At 44.6% G+C, this 17,034-nt stretch overlaps 1 protein-coding gene across 1 annotated transcript in view; it reads left to right on the forward strand.

Annotated features, from left to right (window-relative positions):
* Pgm2a (phosphoglucomutase 2) overlaps positions 1–17,034 on the forward strand; it is a 65,254-nt gene that overhangs the window by 2,149 nt on the left and 46,071 nt on the right. The window contains exons 2-4 of the mRNA XM_075688876.1: positions 13,143–13,242; positions 14,543–14,699; positions 16,779–16,947. Coding sequence (XP_075544991.1) covers positions 13,143–13,242; positions 14,543–14,699; positions 16,779–16,947 — 426 coding nt within the window. The remainder of the gene's footprint in view (positions 1–13,142; positions 13,243–14,542; positions 14,700–16,778; positions 16,948–17,034) is intronic.

The following is a 17,034-nucleotide window of genomic DNA, read 5'->3' on the forward strand; positions in this document are numbered from 1 at the left end:
CATTTCCTGCTTCTTTACTCTGGAGAATTTAATATTGTCACTGCCCTCATAGCTTTACTACTCATTTTTTTTTTATTATCCTTTGCCCCTGCGCTGCAAAACCCATTTGTGGGCACTTATGCAAAGGTGTATGCAATTCAGGATGGTCCAGCAAAGGACAGAATGACAAATTATCACCATTACGTTCAGATAGCAAGATGGCAGCATGGATTAGAGACTAGCAAATACTGTTAACTAATGTGCTGGTCAAAATTTAGGGAAAGAAATGGCATTGGAAACGCGACGTAATGCATTAAACAGGCTATCTGTTGGTTTTTATAATAACAGAATGAGTACAAAGGGAAGACTAGGTTAGTTTATTAAAACTTCTTTCTGGGCGAGTTGGTGCATACTTGACATAAAAATTTTTATGTCAAGACTAGATTAGGTTAGGCTAGGTTATGTTGACTATGCCATAGGATTAGACAGAGTGATCAGATCAAGAAACTCACAGGCATAAGACGAAAGCAGCTGTGGCAGGAGAGGTTAACTGAAGATTGCTGAGGCAGGCCTTCATTTATAGTGATTTTTATAGGTAGAGTATTATCGTACACAGCTCAGAGTTGTTTTGTTCTCCACATAATGATCATATGATGTGGCTGAAGTAGGCTTACAAACACCAATGTACAATTGGGGACAGTATGAGATGGAAAATATAGTTTGCATTCAAGACCAGCAGCAATACTTGCTTCAGAGTTCAGCTTGACAAACTAACGTGAAGCAGATAATGCAGCACTGGAGCTTCTTAGCAATTATCAGCATGAGAGGAACCTTGCATTTTTGCTGTGGTTGTCTCTTGACTACTAAAAGCTATATAAAAATTTTTTTTTTTCCTTTAGACCTCCCTTTACTGTACGCTGTATATAATTTGGAGCATGTTAGACATGTGGCATTAGTATATTATGGCTGATGGAAGTACAAGTATCATAAAGACACATTGGGTTGCAGGGGCACTTAGAAGGAAATTCATATGCGTAACCAGTAAGTTACTTTTCACTGTGACAGATCAAGCTAGTTGGTATTCCATTACCAAACTTTTCTAGCGGGCAGAAATCACTAACGTAAAAGGAAAATCAGAAGTGCTGCTATCTTCCAACTAAAGTTCCACATTACTATTTAAGTTATTACCATTTAGTTAGTATCCCTTTTTTGTTCGTAGTTTATGCACAATGTAAAAGTTTGGTTCATTGCACTTGCTCATTTCGCCTCGCCTGGCATGCGTATGCATTTGCATTTGCAGGGGTTGCCCATGCAATGTGCGAGTATTTGCACAAAATTTGCACTATTTGTACTGCCTTTTATGTAGAGCCTTTCACAGCTGTGCATATCAGATGGTGGAATGCTTGTCTGCCACTGGAGTATTGCGAAACCTTTTCTTTTACATTTATGTTTCCTCAGAGAACAGGCATGGCATGTTTTCCTGGATGGATTTGAATTCTTAGCTCTTACCGTAGTGATCAGATGCTATGGCAAAATATTCAATTGTTCTGTTCTTTACGTTACATCAACAATCAGTTATGGGTATAAACCTCGCCTGCTATTGTAAAATAAATTGGAGTCTCGAATTGGGCACGAAGTTAATTTTGAATATTTTTTTCCCTTACTGTATTCATCAAGCAGGTGGTACATGGTGTGATAATAATAAAATGACCCCTGATTTGGATTTAAAAGCAGTAAAGTTTTATTTTTTTTTCTGCGCTGAGCAAGAAAGTTATGTGAGCAGGATTTCTTGACATGTGAACAATATAGAATATAGCAGTGAGTGAGTTTCTGACTATGGCATTGGCAAGGATTTCTGTTAGAACACAGATTAAGTGTTTCCTCTCATATTAGTACAGAGGACAGGTCCATCCCTGGAAAAACACTACATTTGTCACACGGGAAGAAAAAAAAAATGTGCAGCAAATCTTGGCTTATCTTCCCCAGATAAAGAACTTTAGTTTTTTTATGCTGAACTTGACGTCTGAGCGGACAGACACCCTGGTTATCAGGGTGGTGTGATGGCCGTTGCCTGCCTTGCCTCCACAATATATATGCCCTTGTCGGGAAGAGTAGAGCGTGTCTGCCACGTTTGTTTTATGAGTTTATGGACACACGGGGACTGCCTGTGTCGGCACAACTAAGAAGGGAATGGCAAAGAGCCGTGAAAATTTCAGGTTGGCATACCTGCTGCAAGGTTCAGCGCACTTATCTCATCATTTCCAAATAATCTGAGATCATCAAAAATATGAATAGAGTTCTAGTGATGGTGAATGACAAATTGTTCTGCTGCAACAATTCTTTCTAAATTGTATTTTAAAATGTGCTTTTAAATTATATACTGGCTAGCTAACACAAAATGGCAACATGTAGCAAGATTTGTGGCAAAACGAAGTATTGATACAGTGAAGGCCTTCAAGACACTCACTGTCTTGACCAATATTTGTAGGTAATATTTCCAATGTACTAGAGAGATACTTAGTACAGCATTTTACAGGCTCTTGATTATTATGTGTCAGTGTGAGTTGTAAACAAACTTTACAATGTGTGCCTTCTTTCACATACTTTTCTTCGTCAAATACAGAGGCTGATTGTATTGCTTGAGCTTCTTGACAGGTGAAAGTGATTTCACTTTGTTTCTTAGGTGTTTGATGCATATTTTTGTTGTATATAGCATACATATTTAGCATATAAATGCTGTAAACTTTTTCCATTGCCCTAGTAGCCTTTTGTGCATAAGATTCATACCTGAGGCTGTTTTAACTGCTGTACCAATTTGCCTATTTGTCATCTTCATATTTTTGACCTAAACTAGCCTGGGGCTTCAGATGTGATCAGTGCTTGCAAGCTATCATGTATAATAAACGAACAGTATATTTAACAACAACAAAAGCGTCTTTAGCAGGGTTTTCCATTTTCGCTACATAAGTAATAAGCTGCAGGTTTATTACTCTGTGTATGATTGTCACATATGAAGACATTCAATGACAGCACATTTTTACAAAAGTAACTTGAATACATTACTTAACCTGTAGAGGTGCATATGCCATTGTGTGTCTGTATTCAGTGCATAACATTCCTTCATGGCCACTGCCATAACCAGAGCAGCTGACAGAGCTGATCAGAAGGCACCACACTATCTTTTTTGTGTATGTATCTGTTTACTTGCATACATCAATACTATGATGTTGCTGAGGAATATTGTGAACTGGCTAATGCCATTATGTGTGCAGGACTATTTTGTAACCTCATAGAGGCCACGCTTAATCTACTCGTCAACTAATTTGGCTCGCTCAAAATTTCCTTCCACCACATTTCTGGCATCTTAAACATCATGAAAAGCATAGGGCTGAAGAATGGATTAAGCATTTTCAAATCTTCAATGAGTTCTGCCATGTTTATAGACTCCCTACAGTAGCTTGTGCGGTACAGTGCAAAGCAGGGACAAGGGACGCAAGAAAAATGAGGACAAGCGCTTACTGCCAACTGAAATATTATTGCCTAGTGCAACGTGTTATATATAAAGAACAGAGGGATAACAACATAAAAAATATATATGTAAAAAAGAAACACTACAGATGAAAGAAACCAAGAAGAAAAACATTTTGAAGATGCCATCACCACTCACTGTTCGCGTTGCCCTTGTCTAAGAATGCTAACTCCCTTTGTGATAAGGCCAGCGATGGTTTGCTTATGCGCAGGCATTCTTCATATGCCATGTTAGCCGATTCAATGATGATGCGCGTCCGATCATCCCTGTGTGTGAAGATTACTTCTGGTTTTTTGTTTTGTTTTGTTTTCAAACAGAGGGGTGCAACTGCATGCGCTACAACGCAAGACTAAGAAACCTTCTTTTCCATTCTTAACATTATTCGCATGTTCATGCAGACAGTCGTTCAGACACCTGCCTGTCTGACCTACGTAGCATGCGCCGCATTTCAACGGGGTTCTGTACACAGCCCCCTGCACACAATCCACGTAACGGTTGTGGTGCCTGACTTCACACTGGGCTTTTTGTATCTTAATAGGGGTGCTTTTTCTTGATAACGAACAAAGCTTGTGTGGGGCAGAAAACGCAACACATGCACCAACCCGTTCCCCAATTTTTTTATGATGATGAGCGATTTGATGCTTGTAGGGAATCACCGCGACCTTAAGGTCCTTTTCTATGGACTGCTCTTCGGGGACCATCGCTTCTCTGTTAGGTTTTCTTTTTCTGCGGATAGCCTCAGCTACTGAGATGAGTAATCCGTCAGGATCGCCTAACGCTTTCAGGCTTGTAACTTGTGCTTGAAAACTGTCATTTAGTCTGTGGTGGCAGGACCGGCCTAAGGCGTTAGAAAAGCAGTCCTGAACAATTGTCCTCTTTACTAGTTTACTGTGTGCTGATGAGAAAGGCAGGAGTGGTTTGCGCGCACTGGGTTCATATGTCCAGCAAACATGATCATTAGAGGACACAAGCTTGAGGTCGAGGAAACGCAGGGGATCATCTTGTGGCATTTTATGTGTTAAGACCAGGGGGGATAGACATTCTTCAAATGTACTGACTAGTTGTGATGAAGCTGAAAACAACTCCGAGACACCACAGTGTAAAACTATTAAAAAATCGTCCACGTATCTGAAGGTTTCAAAACCTTGGTCCCTTCTAATAATTGCTGCAAGGCTCTGTCTGATTTTACCAAAAACAAGTTGCTCAACAAAATCGCAATACAAGACCCAATGGACACTCCTTTGTTATGAAGATAGATTTCATCATTGTATTTCGCAGGTGTATATTCAAGGTAAAACTGTACCAGATTAAGGAAATTGGCCAAGCTTAACCCTGCTCGGTTTTGAAAGTCAACGTCACCTAAATCTTCAATGCATTCTATGATGCATTCCAACATCCTGTTGTGAGGAAGTGAGTAACAAAGGTCCTTATTGTCGATCGAGAATGCGGCAAGCTTACGACATTCATTAAGCTTAAGAAAATCAATGACTCTTTGGGAGTTAATTATTAAAAACGGGTCTTCTTCTGATAAAGACTTCAGATTTTGTTGCAGAAACAAGCCTAATGCTTTCTGCCTCGCTCCTCTTTCTGAAACGATGATACGGATGGGCGCATCAGATTTGTGAGTTTTTGCTGAAAAGAACATCTCCAAACCAGCCTTCTTGCTTTTCTCGATTCGTTTTTCCAAGGCCTGTAAATCTAAATCCCGGCAAAGTTGCTTCGCCCTAGCCTTCACTTTCGACAATTTCACACCGGTACATGAGTGAAATACTGAGCTAATGGCATTCTGGGCTTTTTCTTTAAACAGGTCAAATGCTAATACAGCAAACCCGCCTTCTTTATCTGAAGGAACAACACACATTTCATTGTCTTTTAGGAACGTCAGTACCCTACGGACTGGGGCCAGGGGCCACTCTGTTCCGATGCTTACCCCGGAGAATCACGTCGACACCTTCTGCAACACATCTGTCAGCTTCCTCGTCCCTGCTTCGCGCTGTATCACGCAATCTAAAATGGAAAACCAAATAGCCCAAACTATCACCCTTCTAACTTTACAGTAGCATCATGTATGAGAACATCAGGATGGAAGCTATGGCTAGTGGGTTCAACCTTTGGAATGGTAAAGCAACTCGGGACATACAGCGCCTTGAGCTTTTCCTTTCGTTCATGTCTTTCGTGGCGCTTTACCATTGCTAATGAGAATATCAACTGTTTCATATCTAGCATACTTGGAAATAGCCTATCCATCCACTTGAAAACTGTGCTTGATGTAAAATATTATGAAAAACATAAAAGTGGACATGCTTCATGACGACTTATTGACACTGAGAGCAAACATCCAGCCATCTATCTTCAACTTGTTCTACTAAAACACCTCGCACATTTTATCCAAACTTACTGCACAGGTTCAGTCAGAGGTGTTACAAGATGTGACACTTTTGAAATATTTTCATCAGTGCTTTTACTTTTGATGCATTATTTTGTTGTGCAAAATTGTGAGCTCAGTACCTGAAATGGCTAAGTACACAAGAAATTGTCTAGGGGATTGCATATGATATGTATTCAAGCATGTTTTACTAAAAACAAAAGCGCTATTTTTTAAACTGAATCGATGAGTATCAATCATTTCAGTACACTTCATGCCTTTGTATTTTAAAATATGTTATGTGTCCTTTTCTCATCAGTGTGTGTAAAGAAACAAATTAATTGAAAAGATACTAAAGTGAAACAGTGATCTGGTTAGCACTTCCAAAGTATTCTTTCAAAACATTGTTTCTGTTAATTTCACGGTAATAGATCGATTATTACATATGTACCAGCTCTTATGAACTGTTTGTAAAGTTCACAAATTTTGGCACGCTTTATGAATGTTGCATCTGCTTTTACGAAAATAAATTCTGTTTGAGAAAAAGTTTCACTCTTCAATCCCCAAACTTTTCATTGGAAGTCTTATGATGTTGAAAGGACGCAATAGGGGCTACTTGCATTGAGCAAGTTCATGCAGACAAGCTCAGGTGAAATTGGCAATACCAAGGTCACTGTTATCAACAAACAATGTTTTATTTGCTTGTCAGTATTTCTTTTGCCGAGTTTATTGCAACCAATGTGCATCATTTATATTGCTGAAGAGGCACGACCTCAGGGGAAGCTTTTTGTAATGAAGAAGAAGAGCACAAGAACAAGGCCAGCCAGATCGTCTCTTCCATGCCTGCTGTGCAACCAGTGGGCCAGCTGGATCGCCAGTGCTTGGCACGAGTGTGAGCCGTTCGGGCAACCAGCTGTTCCTGCTCTGCGTCACCTGTCTCCTCGGTTACGAATAGGCGTTACCCTCGGAACTGTTCAGTGCACCCATTACATTTGGTGGAGGTGCGGGGTACTCAAGAACATCTACACCCTGGAACTCCGGTCTTGGACTCTGCCTCCCGTAATGCCTGATTCTCCCCAGCTGACGTCACCGGCACCCCCCGTTGCCTGCTCTGGCGCTGTCCTGCAACGACATCCAGCGGTTTTCAGCGACACGGATGAACAGGACGTCAATGACTGGTTGGCTACGTACGAACGGGTGAGCTTGCACAATCGATGGGATGATACCGCCAAGTTAAATGCCGTCATATTCTACCTTTCGGGAGTGGCTCACCTGTGGTTTAAAAATCACGAAGCCGACTTTCAGTCCTGATCCGCGTTCAAGACCAGTTTCGCTGCAGTTTTCGGTTGCCCTGCCGTCCACAAGTTGCGCGCCGAGCAGCGGTTACGAGAGCGAGCGCAACAACCCGGTGAAACATTCACCTGTTATATTGAAGAGGTTCTCGACCTATGCAAATGCGTGAATGCGTCTATGCCCGAAAATGACAAATTGAAGCACATTTTTGAAGGGCATCGCCGATGACATTTTCCAAATGTTGATCACCAAGAGCCCGCGCACCGTAGCATAGCTCATAAACTTGTGCCAAAGCTACGACGAGTTGAGGAGGCAGCGCGAGTTGACTAGGCGCCCCTCAGTGGCTGACAAGGCCCTCTCTTCCATGACAGCCTTCTCCAATCGCTCCTCCTTGCTCACACAAATCCAAGCTTTCATGCGGGAGGAAGTTGCGCGTCAGCTTTCTCTGCTACCCTTCGCTGAGCTACAGCAGCCGCTGCCGCCACAGCCTCCTACTCAGCTCGCTCCTACGCTTCGGCGGGTTATTGAAGACCTAGTTGCTAGGCTCTACCAATGCAGCATCAGCATGTACTCTGCCGCCGCACCACTTACTTACGCATCTGTCGCCGCGCAGCCCCCTCGTCAACCACTCGTAGCGCTACATCCTCGGCCGCCAACACCCGTTCATAGTCCCGTTCATCAACCTTCTCCTGCCTTTACTAATCCTTGGCACACGCAAGACAACAGGCCCATATATTATGCCTGCGGTATTCCCGGCCATGTTGCACGACTCTGCCACCGCCGCATGCTGCACTCTGATGAGTTTGTGCAGTCACCTCCCTACACCAACGTGCAGCCTTTCCACGACACTTATTTTAGTCGGCAGTTGAACAGGCCACCAGCCAAGTGCGCGGTCCTTACACATCGTTCACCTTCCCTGCGACGCCACTCGTTGTCCCCCATGCGTCAGCGCCCTTCACCCACGCAAGAGGAAAACTAAGCGCCGCAGTTCAGGAGGCAAGAACTGTGTCGCCATCGATCTGTACAAGTCCTCCATTGTCACCTTTGAACGTTGTCGATCTTACTGTTGATGGCGTCCCTACCGTTGCGCTAATTGATACTGGAGCAGCCGTGTCTGTCCTAAACGAACGCCTCTCTCACGCTTTACGAAAAGTTACGACGCCACTTTCTGGGTTTTCTCTTCGCACAGCAAGCGCCCAGCCAGTTCAGCCTTCAGCAGCATGCACAGCTAGAGTTGTTATTCAGGGCGTTCTCTATATTGTGGAGTTTGTGGTTCTGCAGTCCTGTTCTCACGACGTGATACTTGGGTGGGACTTTCTTTCGCAAAATAACGCCGTCATCAACTGTGCACGTGCTGAAGTCGAATCATCGCCTCTGTATGACGTGCCCCTCGTCGGCGCCACTTCTCTTCCCGCTAAGCTAGTTCTTCGAGAAGACATTGCGATACCACCATACTTGTCTGCCGTTGTTCTCGTCTTCTGTGGCACTGTCTCTGAAGGCGCTGTCCTCTGCACTCCTTCAGAACTCTTCATGACCCGCAAAGACGTTCCCCTGCCTTTCACCACGTTTGACATTTCAGCCGGTTTCAGCGCCATCGTTGTCTGCAATCCGCTTCCTACAGCCCTGATGGCTCTTCGCGGCGAAGCACTTGGCCATTAATAATTAAAAATACTACGTCAAACACTTGGCCATGTTCAGCCTCTTTATGACATGTTTATAACTGACGTGCCGGATGCTTTCTATGCAGAGCTCTCTTACTTCTGTGCACTTTCCACTTCTGCTCCGCCATCACCTGACTTATTCACACCTTTCATTGCCGATGACCTTACTTCCGAGCAGCGCTCCCAGCTTCTTCACCTGCTTGCCCAGTTCCGCTCTTCTTTTGATGTCGCTCAGCCTACTCTGGGTCGCTCGTCAACCGTCAGCCACCACATCGACACTGGCTCCAACGCGCCATTGCGGCAGCACCCGTATCGCGTATCCGCCAAGGAGCGTCAGGTGATCAGTGTGCATGTGGACGACATGCTTCAGCGTGGCGTCATTCGACCTTCCAATAGCCCGTGGGCATCACCAGTGGTTCTCGTCACAAAAAAATATGGTTCCATTCGGTTCTGCATTGGTTATCACCGTCTAAATAAGATAACGCGCATTGACGACGCTCTGGACATCTTGCAAGGCGCTAAATTCTTCTCTTCGTTGGATTTACACTCTGGCTACTGGCAGGTCCCGGTGTCAGCAGTTGATCGCCCTAAAACTGCATTCATTATGCCAGATGGTTTATACGAATTTAATGTGATGCCATTTGGCCTATGCGATGCGCCTGCTACCTTTGAACAAATGATGGACAATATCTTGTGCAGCCTAAAATAGAGCACGTGTTTGTGCTATCTCGACGACATCGTTGTGTTCGCCCCTGATTTCAGCACGCATCTTCTTCGCCTTAGGCAACTGTTGACGCCCTTGACCAACACAGGCCTGCAACTGAACCTGAAAAAGTGCCAGTTCGCCACGCGCAAGCTCATGATTCTAGGTCACGTCGTATCACAAGACATTATTTGCCCCGACCCGTCAAAACTTCACGCCGTGGCAGAATTTCCGAAACCTAAGACACTCAAAGAACTCCGCGCCTTCATCGGCCTCTGTTCTTACTTCAGACGCTTTGTTCGCAATTTTGCCTCGATAATATCACCTCTGACACAACTCTTAAGTGGCACCAACGACCTATCCTCCTGGTCTCCTGCATGCGACACCGCGTTCGTGACCTTACGCCGTCTCCTGACGTCTCCGCCTATACTGCGACACTACGACCCCACCGCCCCAATTGAAGTGCATACCGATGCCAGTGGTATTGGCATTGGTGCTGTCCTTGCGCAGCGCAAGTCTGGCTACTCCGAGTACGTCGTTGCTTACGCCAGTCATGAGCTGACCAAAGCGGAACGCAATTACAGCATCACAGAAAAAGAATGCCTGGCCATTGTTTGGGCACTCGGGAAGTTTCGCCCCTATTTATACGGCAGGCCTTTTAATGTGGTTACTGACCATCACGCCTTCTGTTGGTTATCCTCTTTAAAAGACCCGTCTGGACGCCTTGCCCGCTGGGCTCTGCGCATTCAAGAATACAACATACGTCATATACCGCTCAGGTCGCAAGCACGCTGACGCTCTGTCCCGCTCTCCGCTGCCAGCCAACACGGCCTCCCTCTCCACCATTAAGGCGGTATCCTCGGTCGACATCGACACCTTCGCATCAGAACAGCGCAAGGATCCTTGGGTGGCCTCTCTTTTGGATCTCCTTTCTGGCTCACCTGCATCTCCCATCTCCCACTCCCTGCGTCGCCAAGCTGTCCATTTTGCTGTCCGGGATAACCTCTTGTATCAATGCAACTACCAGCCCGATGGTCGCAAGTGGCTCCTGGTTATCCCTAGGACTTTGCGTTCCAACATGTGCGCGTCTTTCCATACTAACCCACAATGTGCACACGCAGGCGTTTTGAAGACGTATGAGCGCCTGTGGCAACGTTACTACTGGCGAGGAATGTTTACTTTTGTCCAAAAGTTTGTCCACTTGTGCCCGCAATGCCAACGCCGTAAATCTCCACCTCATCCGGCCCACGGTTTATTACAGCCGCTTCCGTGCCCTGCTCGTGCCTTCGACTGTTTGGGAATTGACCTGTACGGGTCGCTACCACTAACACCCGCTGGAAAACGATGGATTATTGTCACAGTTGATCACCTTACACGCTATGCCGAAACCGCTGCTCTACCTGCAGCGACCGCCAGTGACATTGCATCCTTCTTGCTCCATCGTTTCTTTCTTCGTCATGGTCCACCTCGGGAGATGCTGAGTGATAGAGGCCGTGTGTTTCTGTCGCAGGTGGTTGAAACTCTGCTTGCTCAATGCCGCATAGTTCACCGGACCACCACGGTGTACCATCCTCAAACTAACGGACTTACAGAACGTTTCAATCGCACCCTTGGTGATGTGCTCGCCATGTGCGTTTCATCGGAGCATGCAAACTGGGACAATATCCTCCAATTTGTCACGTACGCATATAATACGGCTACACAAAGTACCACAGGATTTTCTCCATACTTTCTTTTCTATAGTCGCGATCCTTTCCATACCATCGATACGGTTTTGCCTTATACACCTGACGCGTCAGAATGTGCTCCCGTTTCAGCCGTGGCCCGATACGCCGAGGAATGCCGTCAATTAGCCGGAAAATTCACCTCCGCTGACCAACAACAACAAAAAGCCAATCGTGATGGCGACGCTACGAATCCGAACTTCGCTCCCGGCACCCTTGTCTTGTTGTCCGTGCCTTCTACCATGCCCGGACTTTCGACAAAACTTCTCTCGCAGTATGATGGACCATACTGCATCGTCGAACGCACCTCTCCAGTCAACTATGTCACAGAGCCGCTTACATCGATATCCGACAAGCGCTGCTGTGGACGGGATGTTGTTCACGTGCGCTGCCTGAAACAATTCTATGACCTGCTCGTCTCCACGTCGTAAGTCGCCAGGAAGGCTCCGCTTTTGCACCGGGGGTAATTGTAATGAAGAAGAAGAGCACAAGAACAAGGCCAGCCAGATCGTCTCTTCCATGCCTGCTGTGCAACCAGGGGCTAGCCGGATCGCCAGTGCTTGGCACGAGTGTGAGCCGTTCGGCAACCAGCTGTTCCTGCTCTGTGTCACCTGCCTCCTCGGTTACGAAGACACGTTACCCTCGGAACTGTTCAGTGCACCCATTACATTTTAAACAGTGTGTGTTATTCCCCCCTCACTACCAACTTTACTGCGATAGCAATTATAGGGACCCATGAGGTGCTCTCGCGTCACGATGCTGTCCTGGTATTGATGGCAAACGTGTGGCCCATGCGTGGGTGACTAGGCCTCCAGAGATGCACATGTGTTTGGCTGCAAAAACAGCTAAGGAAGGTTGATGCACTGCCGATGCTCCACTCAGTAGACTCTGCAGTGATCCCATGGCGGTGTTCTTTACACAAAGACTAGGGTTTCTTCTGAGCAGCTGTGCGCATAACCCACCACACTTTGTTGTAACGCTAGTGCACGTATTTCAGTGAAGTCCGTGAATCCAGTTTTTCATAAAGCAGTCTGAGTGGAACACACAGTAAATTTTAAGGTGCAAAAGCAAGCTGTTCTTCTTCGGTCTCATTTCCTACACCATCGAGGTGCAACATCTACAAAGCTGGTGGCGGTGCTCCTCTTTACGTGAGTGCCGGGAGACTCCCAGTATCGGTCAGCGTGCTGTTTATACTGTGCAGCAGCAGTAGCCTCGCTTGCTGCATCATGCCAAGATGTAGCTCCCGCATATTGTCTGGACACTGTTTGAGAATCTGGGGACAAAGGGCAAATCTTCATGTGTATTGCTTTCAGTGCTTTGCCCTTCGGGTGAAACTGCTCACTGTTATAGTTGACAGGTTGACAGGCATGTTATTAGAAAAACGAAATAAAAGGAAGTTTCATTTTTTAAAATTTTGTGCTGAAACCTCAGTGCTGATACATCATTTTGCCATCACAGATTTCAAGGTATTTTCTCCTATTTGGGCCATTGTCGCTCAGTAAATGCTTTAGAAATTTGACAAGTTGGGTCACTGGCTTCTTTGGAACGTAATATTGTGCATCTTTACCAATAAAGAAATTAACTAGGCCTGAGCAGATACCATGCTCAGCAGTGTCACAGCCAGCTGGTGTGGCAACTTCAAGGTGGCATTGCCATTTATGGCTTATGATACCTCTTCTCACAAAAAGTGTGACTTTTCATTTTGTAATGTAGAAGGGTGATGTACTTATACGGCTGAACTTATTTTCCTCTTTATTGTCTCTTTAATTATCTCGGCCTTCATGCACCACTTAGTTGAGCAGTGCATGTCGTTAACCAAGCTTCAAACTCTTTAATTTGTGTCTGCAGCTTTCAATTAACATTTCCATGTACATTTTACTTCTGTTAGAATGAAACCACTAGGAAGCACATCGAACATCTTCAGAAGGTTGGGGACACCGACCAGCTGCAACGTCTGCTGCTTAAACGACTACAGTTTGGAACTGCAGGTAAAATACAGGTTCTCCGAGAGCAGAGCTCATCTGTGCATTCATTTCAACACTGCTTCAAATTTGGGTTTCGATGGGGGCGAAATGCGAAAACACCCGTGTGCTTAGATTTAGGCGCACGTTAAAAAACCCCAGGTGGTCGAAATTTCCGGAGTCCTCCACTACGGCGTGCCTCATAATCAGAAGGTGGTTTTGGCACGTAAAACCCCATAATTTAATTTTTTTTTTTATTTGGGTTTTGTGCATCAGGCAAATATAGCTCTACATTTACTGCATATTTATGTTGTACTGTACAGTGCTCTGTTAAAGGGAACACCCAGTTAGCATTTGTTTACAAATTAATGCATATACATATGCCAGTCTAATGCATCCTATCAGCCATTATTTTCTTTCAATAAAAGAGAATCCTTCTAGTTCTATGACAGGGCTGCAGCTTCTATAAATAAATGAACATTGTTTCAGGTGTATTGGCTCCTTACCAGCTTTCCCTTAAGGGTGGATTATACTGTGCATAGAAGCGAGCAGTTGCATGGGCTCTGCACCTGCTTTTTACAGAAATAAATTGAGAGCGCAGAGTGATGAGCTTCAGCTCAGCATAAATGGAATATATGGTTTGGTTTTTCCAAGTTGCTTGTTTCATTCCTCCACTGATTGTCAGTCTCATTTTGACATTTTGGCACGTGATAATTTTTGTGCTCGCAAAACTGTAAAGTTATGAACAGTCATCTTGTCATTTCAAAACCAAATCTGGGATTGTTGCATTCAGTTTATCACAGGTGTCAGCCGTTGTAGATCACAGTACAGTGCACATTATTTAACCCTGAGCTACTGAGGTCACTCAGATGTTTGCTTCAGTCAACGATGACCCCTCCAGTAAGACCATAGTAACAACCATAGTAACTACTAGTGCATGTTAGTAGAAATGGCAGGAAATTTGTCATAACTTTCCACATAGCACTGTGATTGCATGGAACATGATGCGCATCATTTTACTGTACCTTATTTTTGTACATACTATCTGCCTTTTGTGGAGAGCCTGCTGTGGATAACATTTAGTTTAGCCCACCAAAACTTGTTCATGCAAATTTTTTGCTGTTCAGTATTATCTCCTGACATGTTCTTGGGGAGGAGGCCATAATTGAAACCTGTGTGAAAAATATGTTCCCCTTTTTTTATTGTTTCAGTGCAATAAGAATAACGAGGATGATGAGTAAAAAGCAGTGTTTATTTTCTTAATTCCTACTGTTTATATGTACACTCACGTTCTGACCCTTCTCCTACACGATTCTTTCTTGTAAAGGCCTTCGAGGAGTCATGGGCCCCGGCTATGCCGCGATGAATGATCTGGTCATCATCCAAACTTCACAAGGTGTCGCAAAGTACGTACAGAGCATGCTTCCCGATGCAACAAAGAAAGGAGTCGCCGTCAGCTTCGATGGTCGCTACAACAGTCACAGGTGGGCACTAGTGCATTGTAGCATGTTTTTAACAGTTTACTTCAAAAGAATCTGCAGTGCAGAAAAATAGCCACCTTTGCAGATGTATGCAAATCCAAGCAACTCCTATGTCAAAGGTAGTGAAGCTTTATTAGGGAGTTTTTGTACCCTTTAGAAGTCTTACGGGTTTCCTTTGCTAGTGCCCAAAACCGGCTTTACCTATGCCGGCATGTGGCTATGCGTTTTGACGGCCTGGTCATACAGCCACTAAGGGGCTGCAATGCAGGCTGCATTGCTGGCTTTTCTTAGTCCTAGTTCATCACTGACACCAGTGTCTGCCATCACTGACATTCTGACTGACGTCCCTGTTACATGGCTGTTTCAGGGCTCGACCAGAGGGACATGACATTTATGCATACCTAGAAGTTTTTTATAACAGGTTAAAACAGCACTTAAAATCTGCTAGGATCCACAATTGCTTTCTTTTCTGTCCCCCAAAATCTGCTAAAAATAATTCCAATGGGAAAGAAGATCAAATGTAGTAAACAGACATCTTTGGGGGTCTGCAATATTTCAATTATGATCATAATGAAGCCGCAAATGTAGAGTTGGGGGGTCTAAACCAATATTTCTTTTTACATCGACAGCAAACTAGAAATCTCTTCATGTTTTACAATTTAAAGTATGCTGAAACAGCTGTGGAAATCCTTGCTTATTCCGAAGTTGCTTTTCACTGATACATTTTTAAATAATTATTTGTCTAAAACAACATTCACAATTTCTTAGGGTCCTCAAATATCACCCTGGATCTGCTAAATATGTGCTGAGAAGAATGAAGTGTTAAATGTGCCAAAAAGTATTAGCACTTTGCTATAAATATACATTTGCCACTAAACAGGCCAACAATTCACTAGATTATTGGAAAACTGGCTTAAATGATGGCTTTCCACATATTTCGCCGATGTAGGCATTAGGAAGCATAAAACGCATGCATTGCATACATAAAAAAATGGCAAATTGGCAACAATGATGATTGGCTGGTGTATGAGTAGCAAACACAACAAACATGCACATGCCACGAGAGGCAAAAGAGCAGGGGAGGTATTCTGCAGGAGTCCACCTAGTGGACTGTCCATTTTGGCCGCTGCTGATTGGATGCAGCTGTACGAGGGAGGAGGAGATGAGCGGCCCCAGCCAATCAGCAGCGGCCGAAATGGACAGTCCACTAGGTGGACTCCTGCAGAATACCTCCCCAGCCATGATTGGCTGGTGCATGTATACGAGCTTCCATTGAGGTGCATTTGCCACTGCGCACTTCACTAGTCACCAGCTCTGTTGTAAAGCAACTGCACTCTTTTGTTGTTGTATATGTAGTAGTCACACTCGAAGGTGCAGGCCCAGTTTCACATCAGCATGTTGTTTATGTGTGATCTGTGTGTTGGTGGTACGTGAACCTCATTACAGTGAACATGGATACACTGAATTTATGGGTATATCAAACTGATTCCTAACTATTACAAGCTCTGCATTCATTTAAGACTCTTTTAATGAACCCATATGAGTGCGTTATGGATATTAACTCTTCAACGCTGGAACGAACATGCTCTTGACACATGAGGCAGACTTCTTCACAGTACACCAGCATTCTGCACTTATGTGGCAGGTGTGAGCGATTCACAAGCATGTGTAAAATTTTCAAGCCAACTGTGCCTAGAATGGCCCTCTCCTCATAGCGACGTGGTCAATCTTGGTGCATGCCCTCCAATATTGAGCAGCCTGGCTCAGGCACACTGAAAATGTTCGGGGCCACGGATGACCCTCTTCCGGCCATCACTAACCTTGGATGCCAAGCTCAGCGATTTGTAAACGCTGTTGGTCGAGCATTCAGCTTAACAGAAAACATTAAAAAATGAATAGCTCTGGTGTTCTTTGCAATGTCACAAAGGTCTCAAATGATCTTCAGTACAATTTTACATAACAAATTGTGGCTACGCCAAACTGTATTGTGATTTTCGTGCTGTTCACTATAACAAGGTCCAGCTGTAATGCAGCATCTCCCCAGAGGATAAAAAGTGTGACTTCTTTCTCGTCACATTGCAGGTTTGCCCAGCTGGTGGCAGTGGCCTTCCTGCAGCTGAACATTCCAGTGCGCCTCTTCAGCAAATTGACTCCCACACCTTTCATACCCTTCACTGTCTTGCACCTGGGCTGCTCGGCAGGCATAATGGTCACAGCATCTCATAACCCCAAGGAGGACAATGGCTACAAGGTGTTGTTATCTTTCAACACACACTGTGTGCTCTGTGACATGTGAAGGTTCCTTTACATCTAAACAAATTAACTCACACAGTAGACT

The sequence above is a fragment of the Dermacentor variabilis genome, chromosome 4 (genome assembly GCF_050947875.1).
Source record: "Dermacentor variabilis isolate Ectoservices chromosome 4, ASM5094787v1, whole genome shotgun sequence".
In the NCBI taxonomy this organism is placed as follows: Eukaryota; Metazoa; Arthropoda; class Arachnida; order Ixodida; family Ixodidae; genus Dermacentor; species Dermacentor variabilis.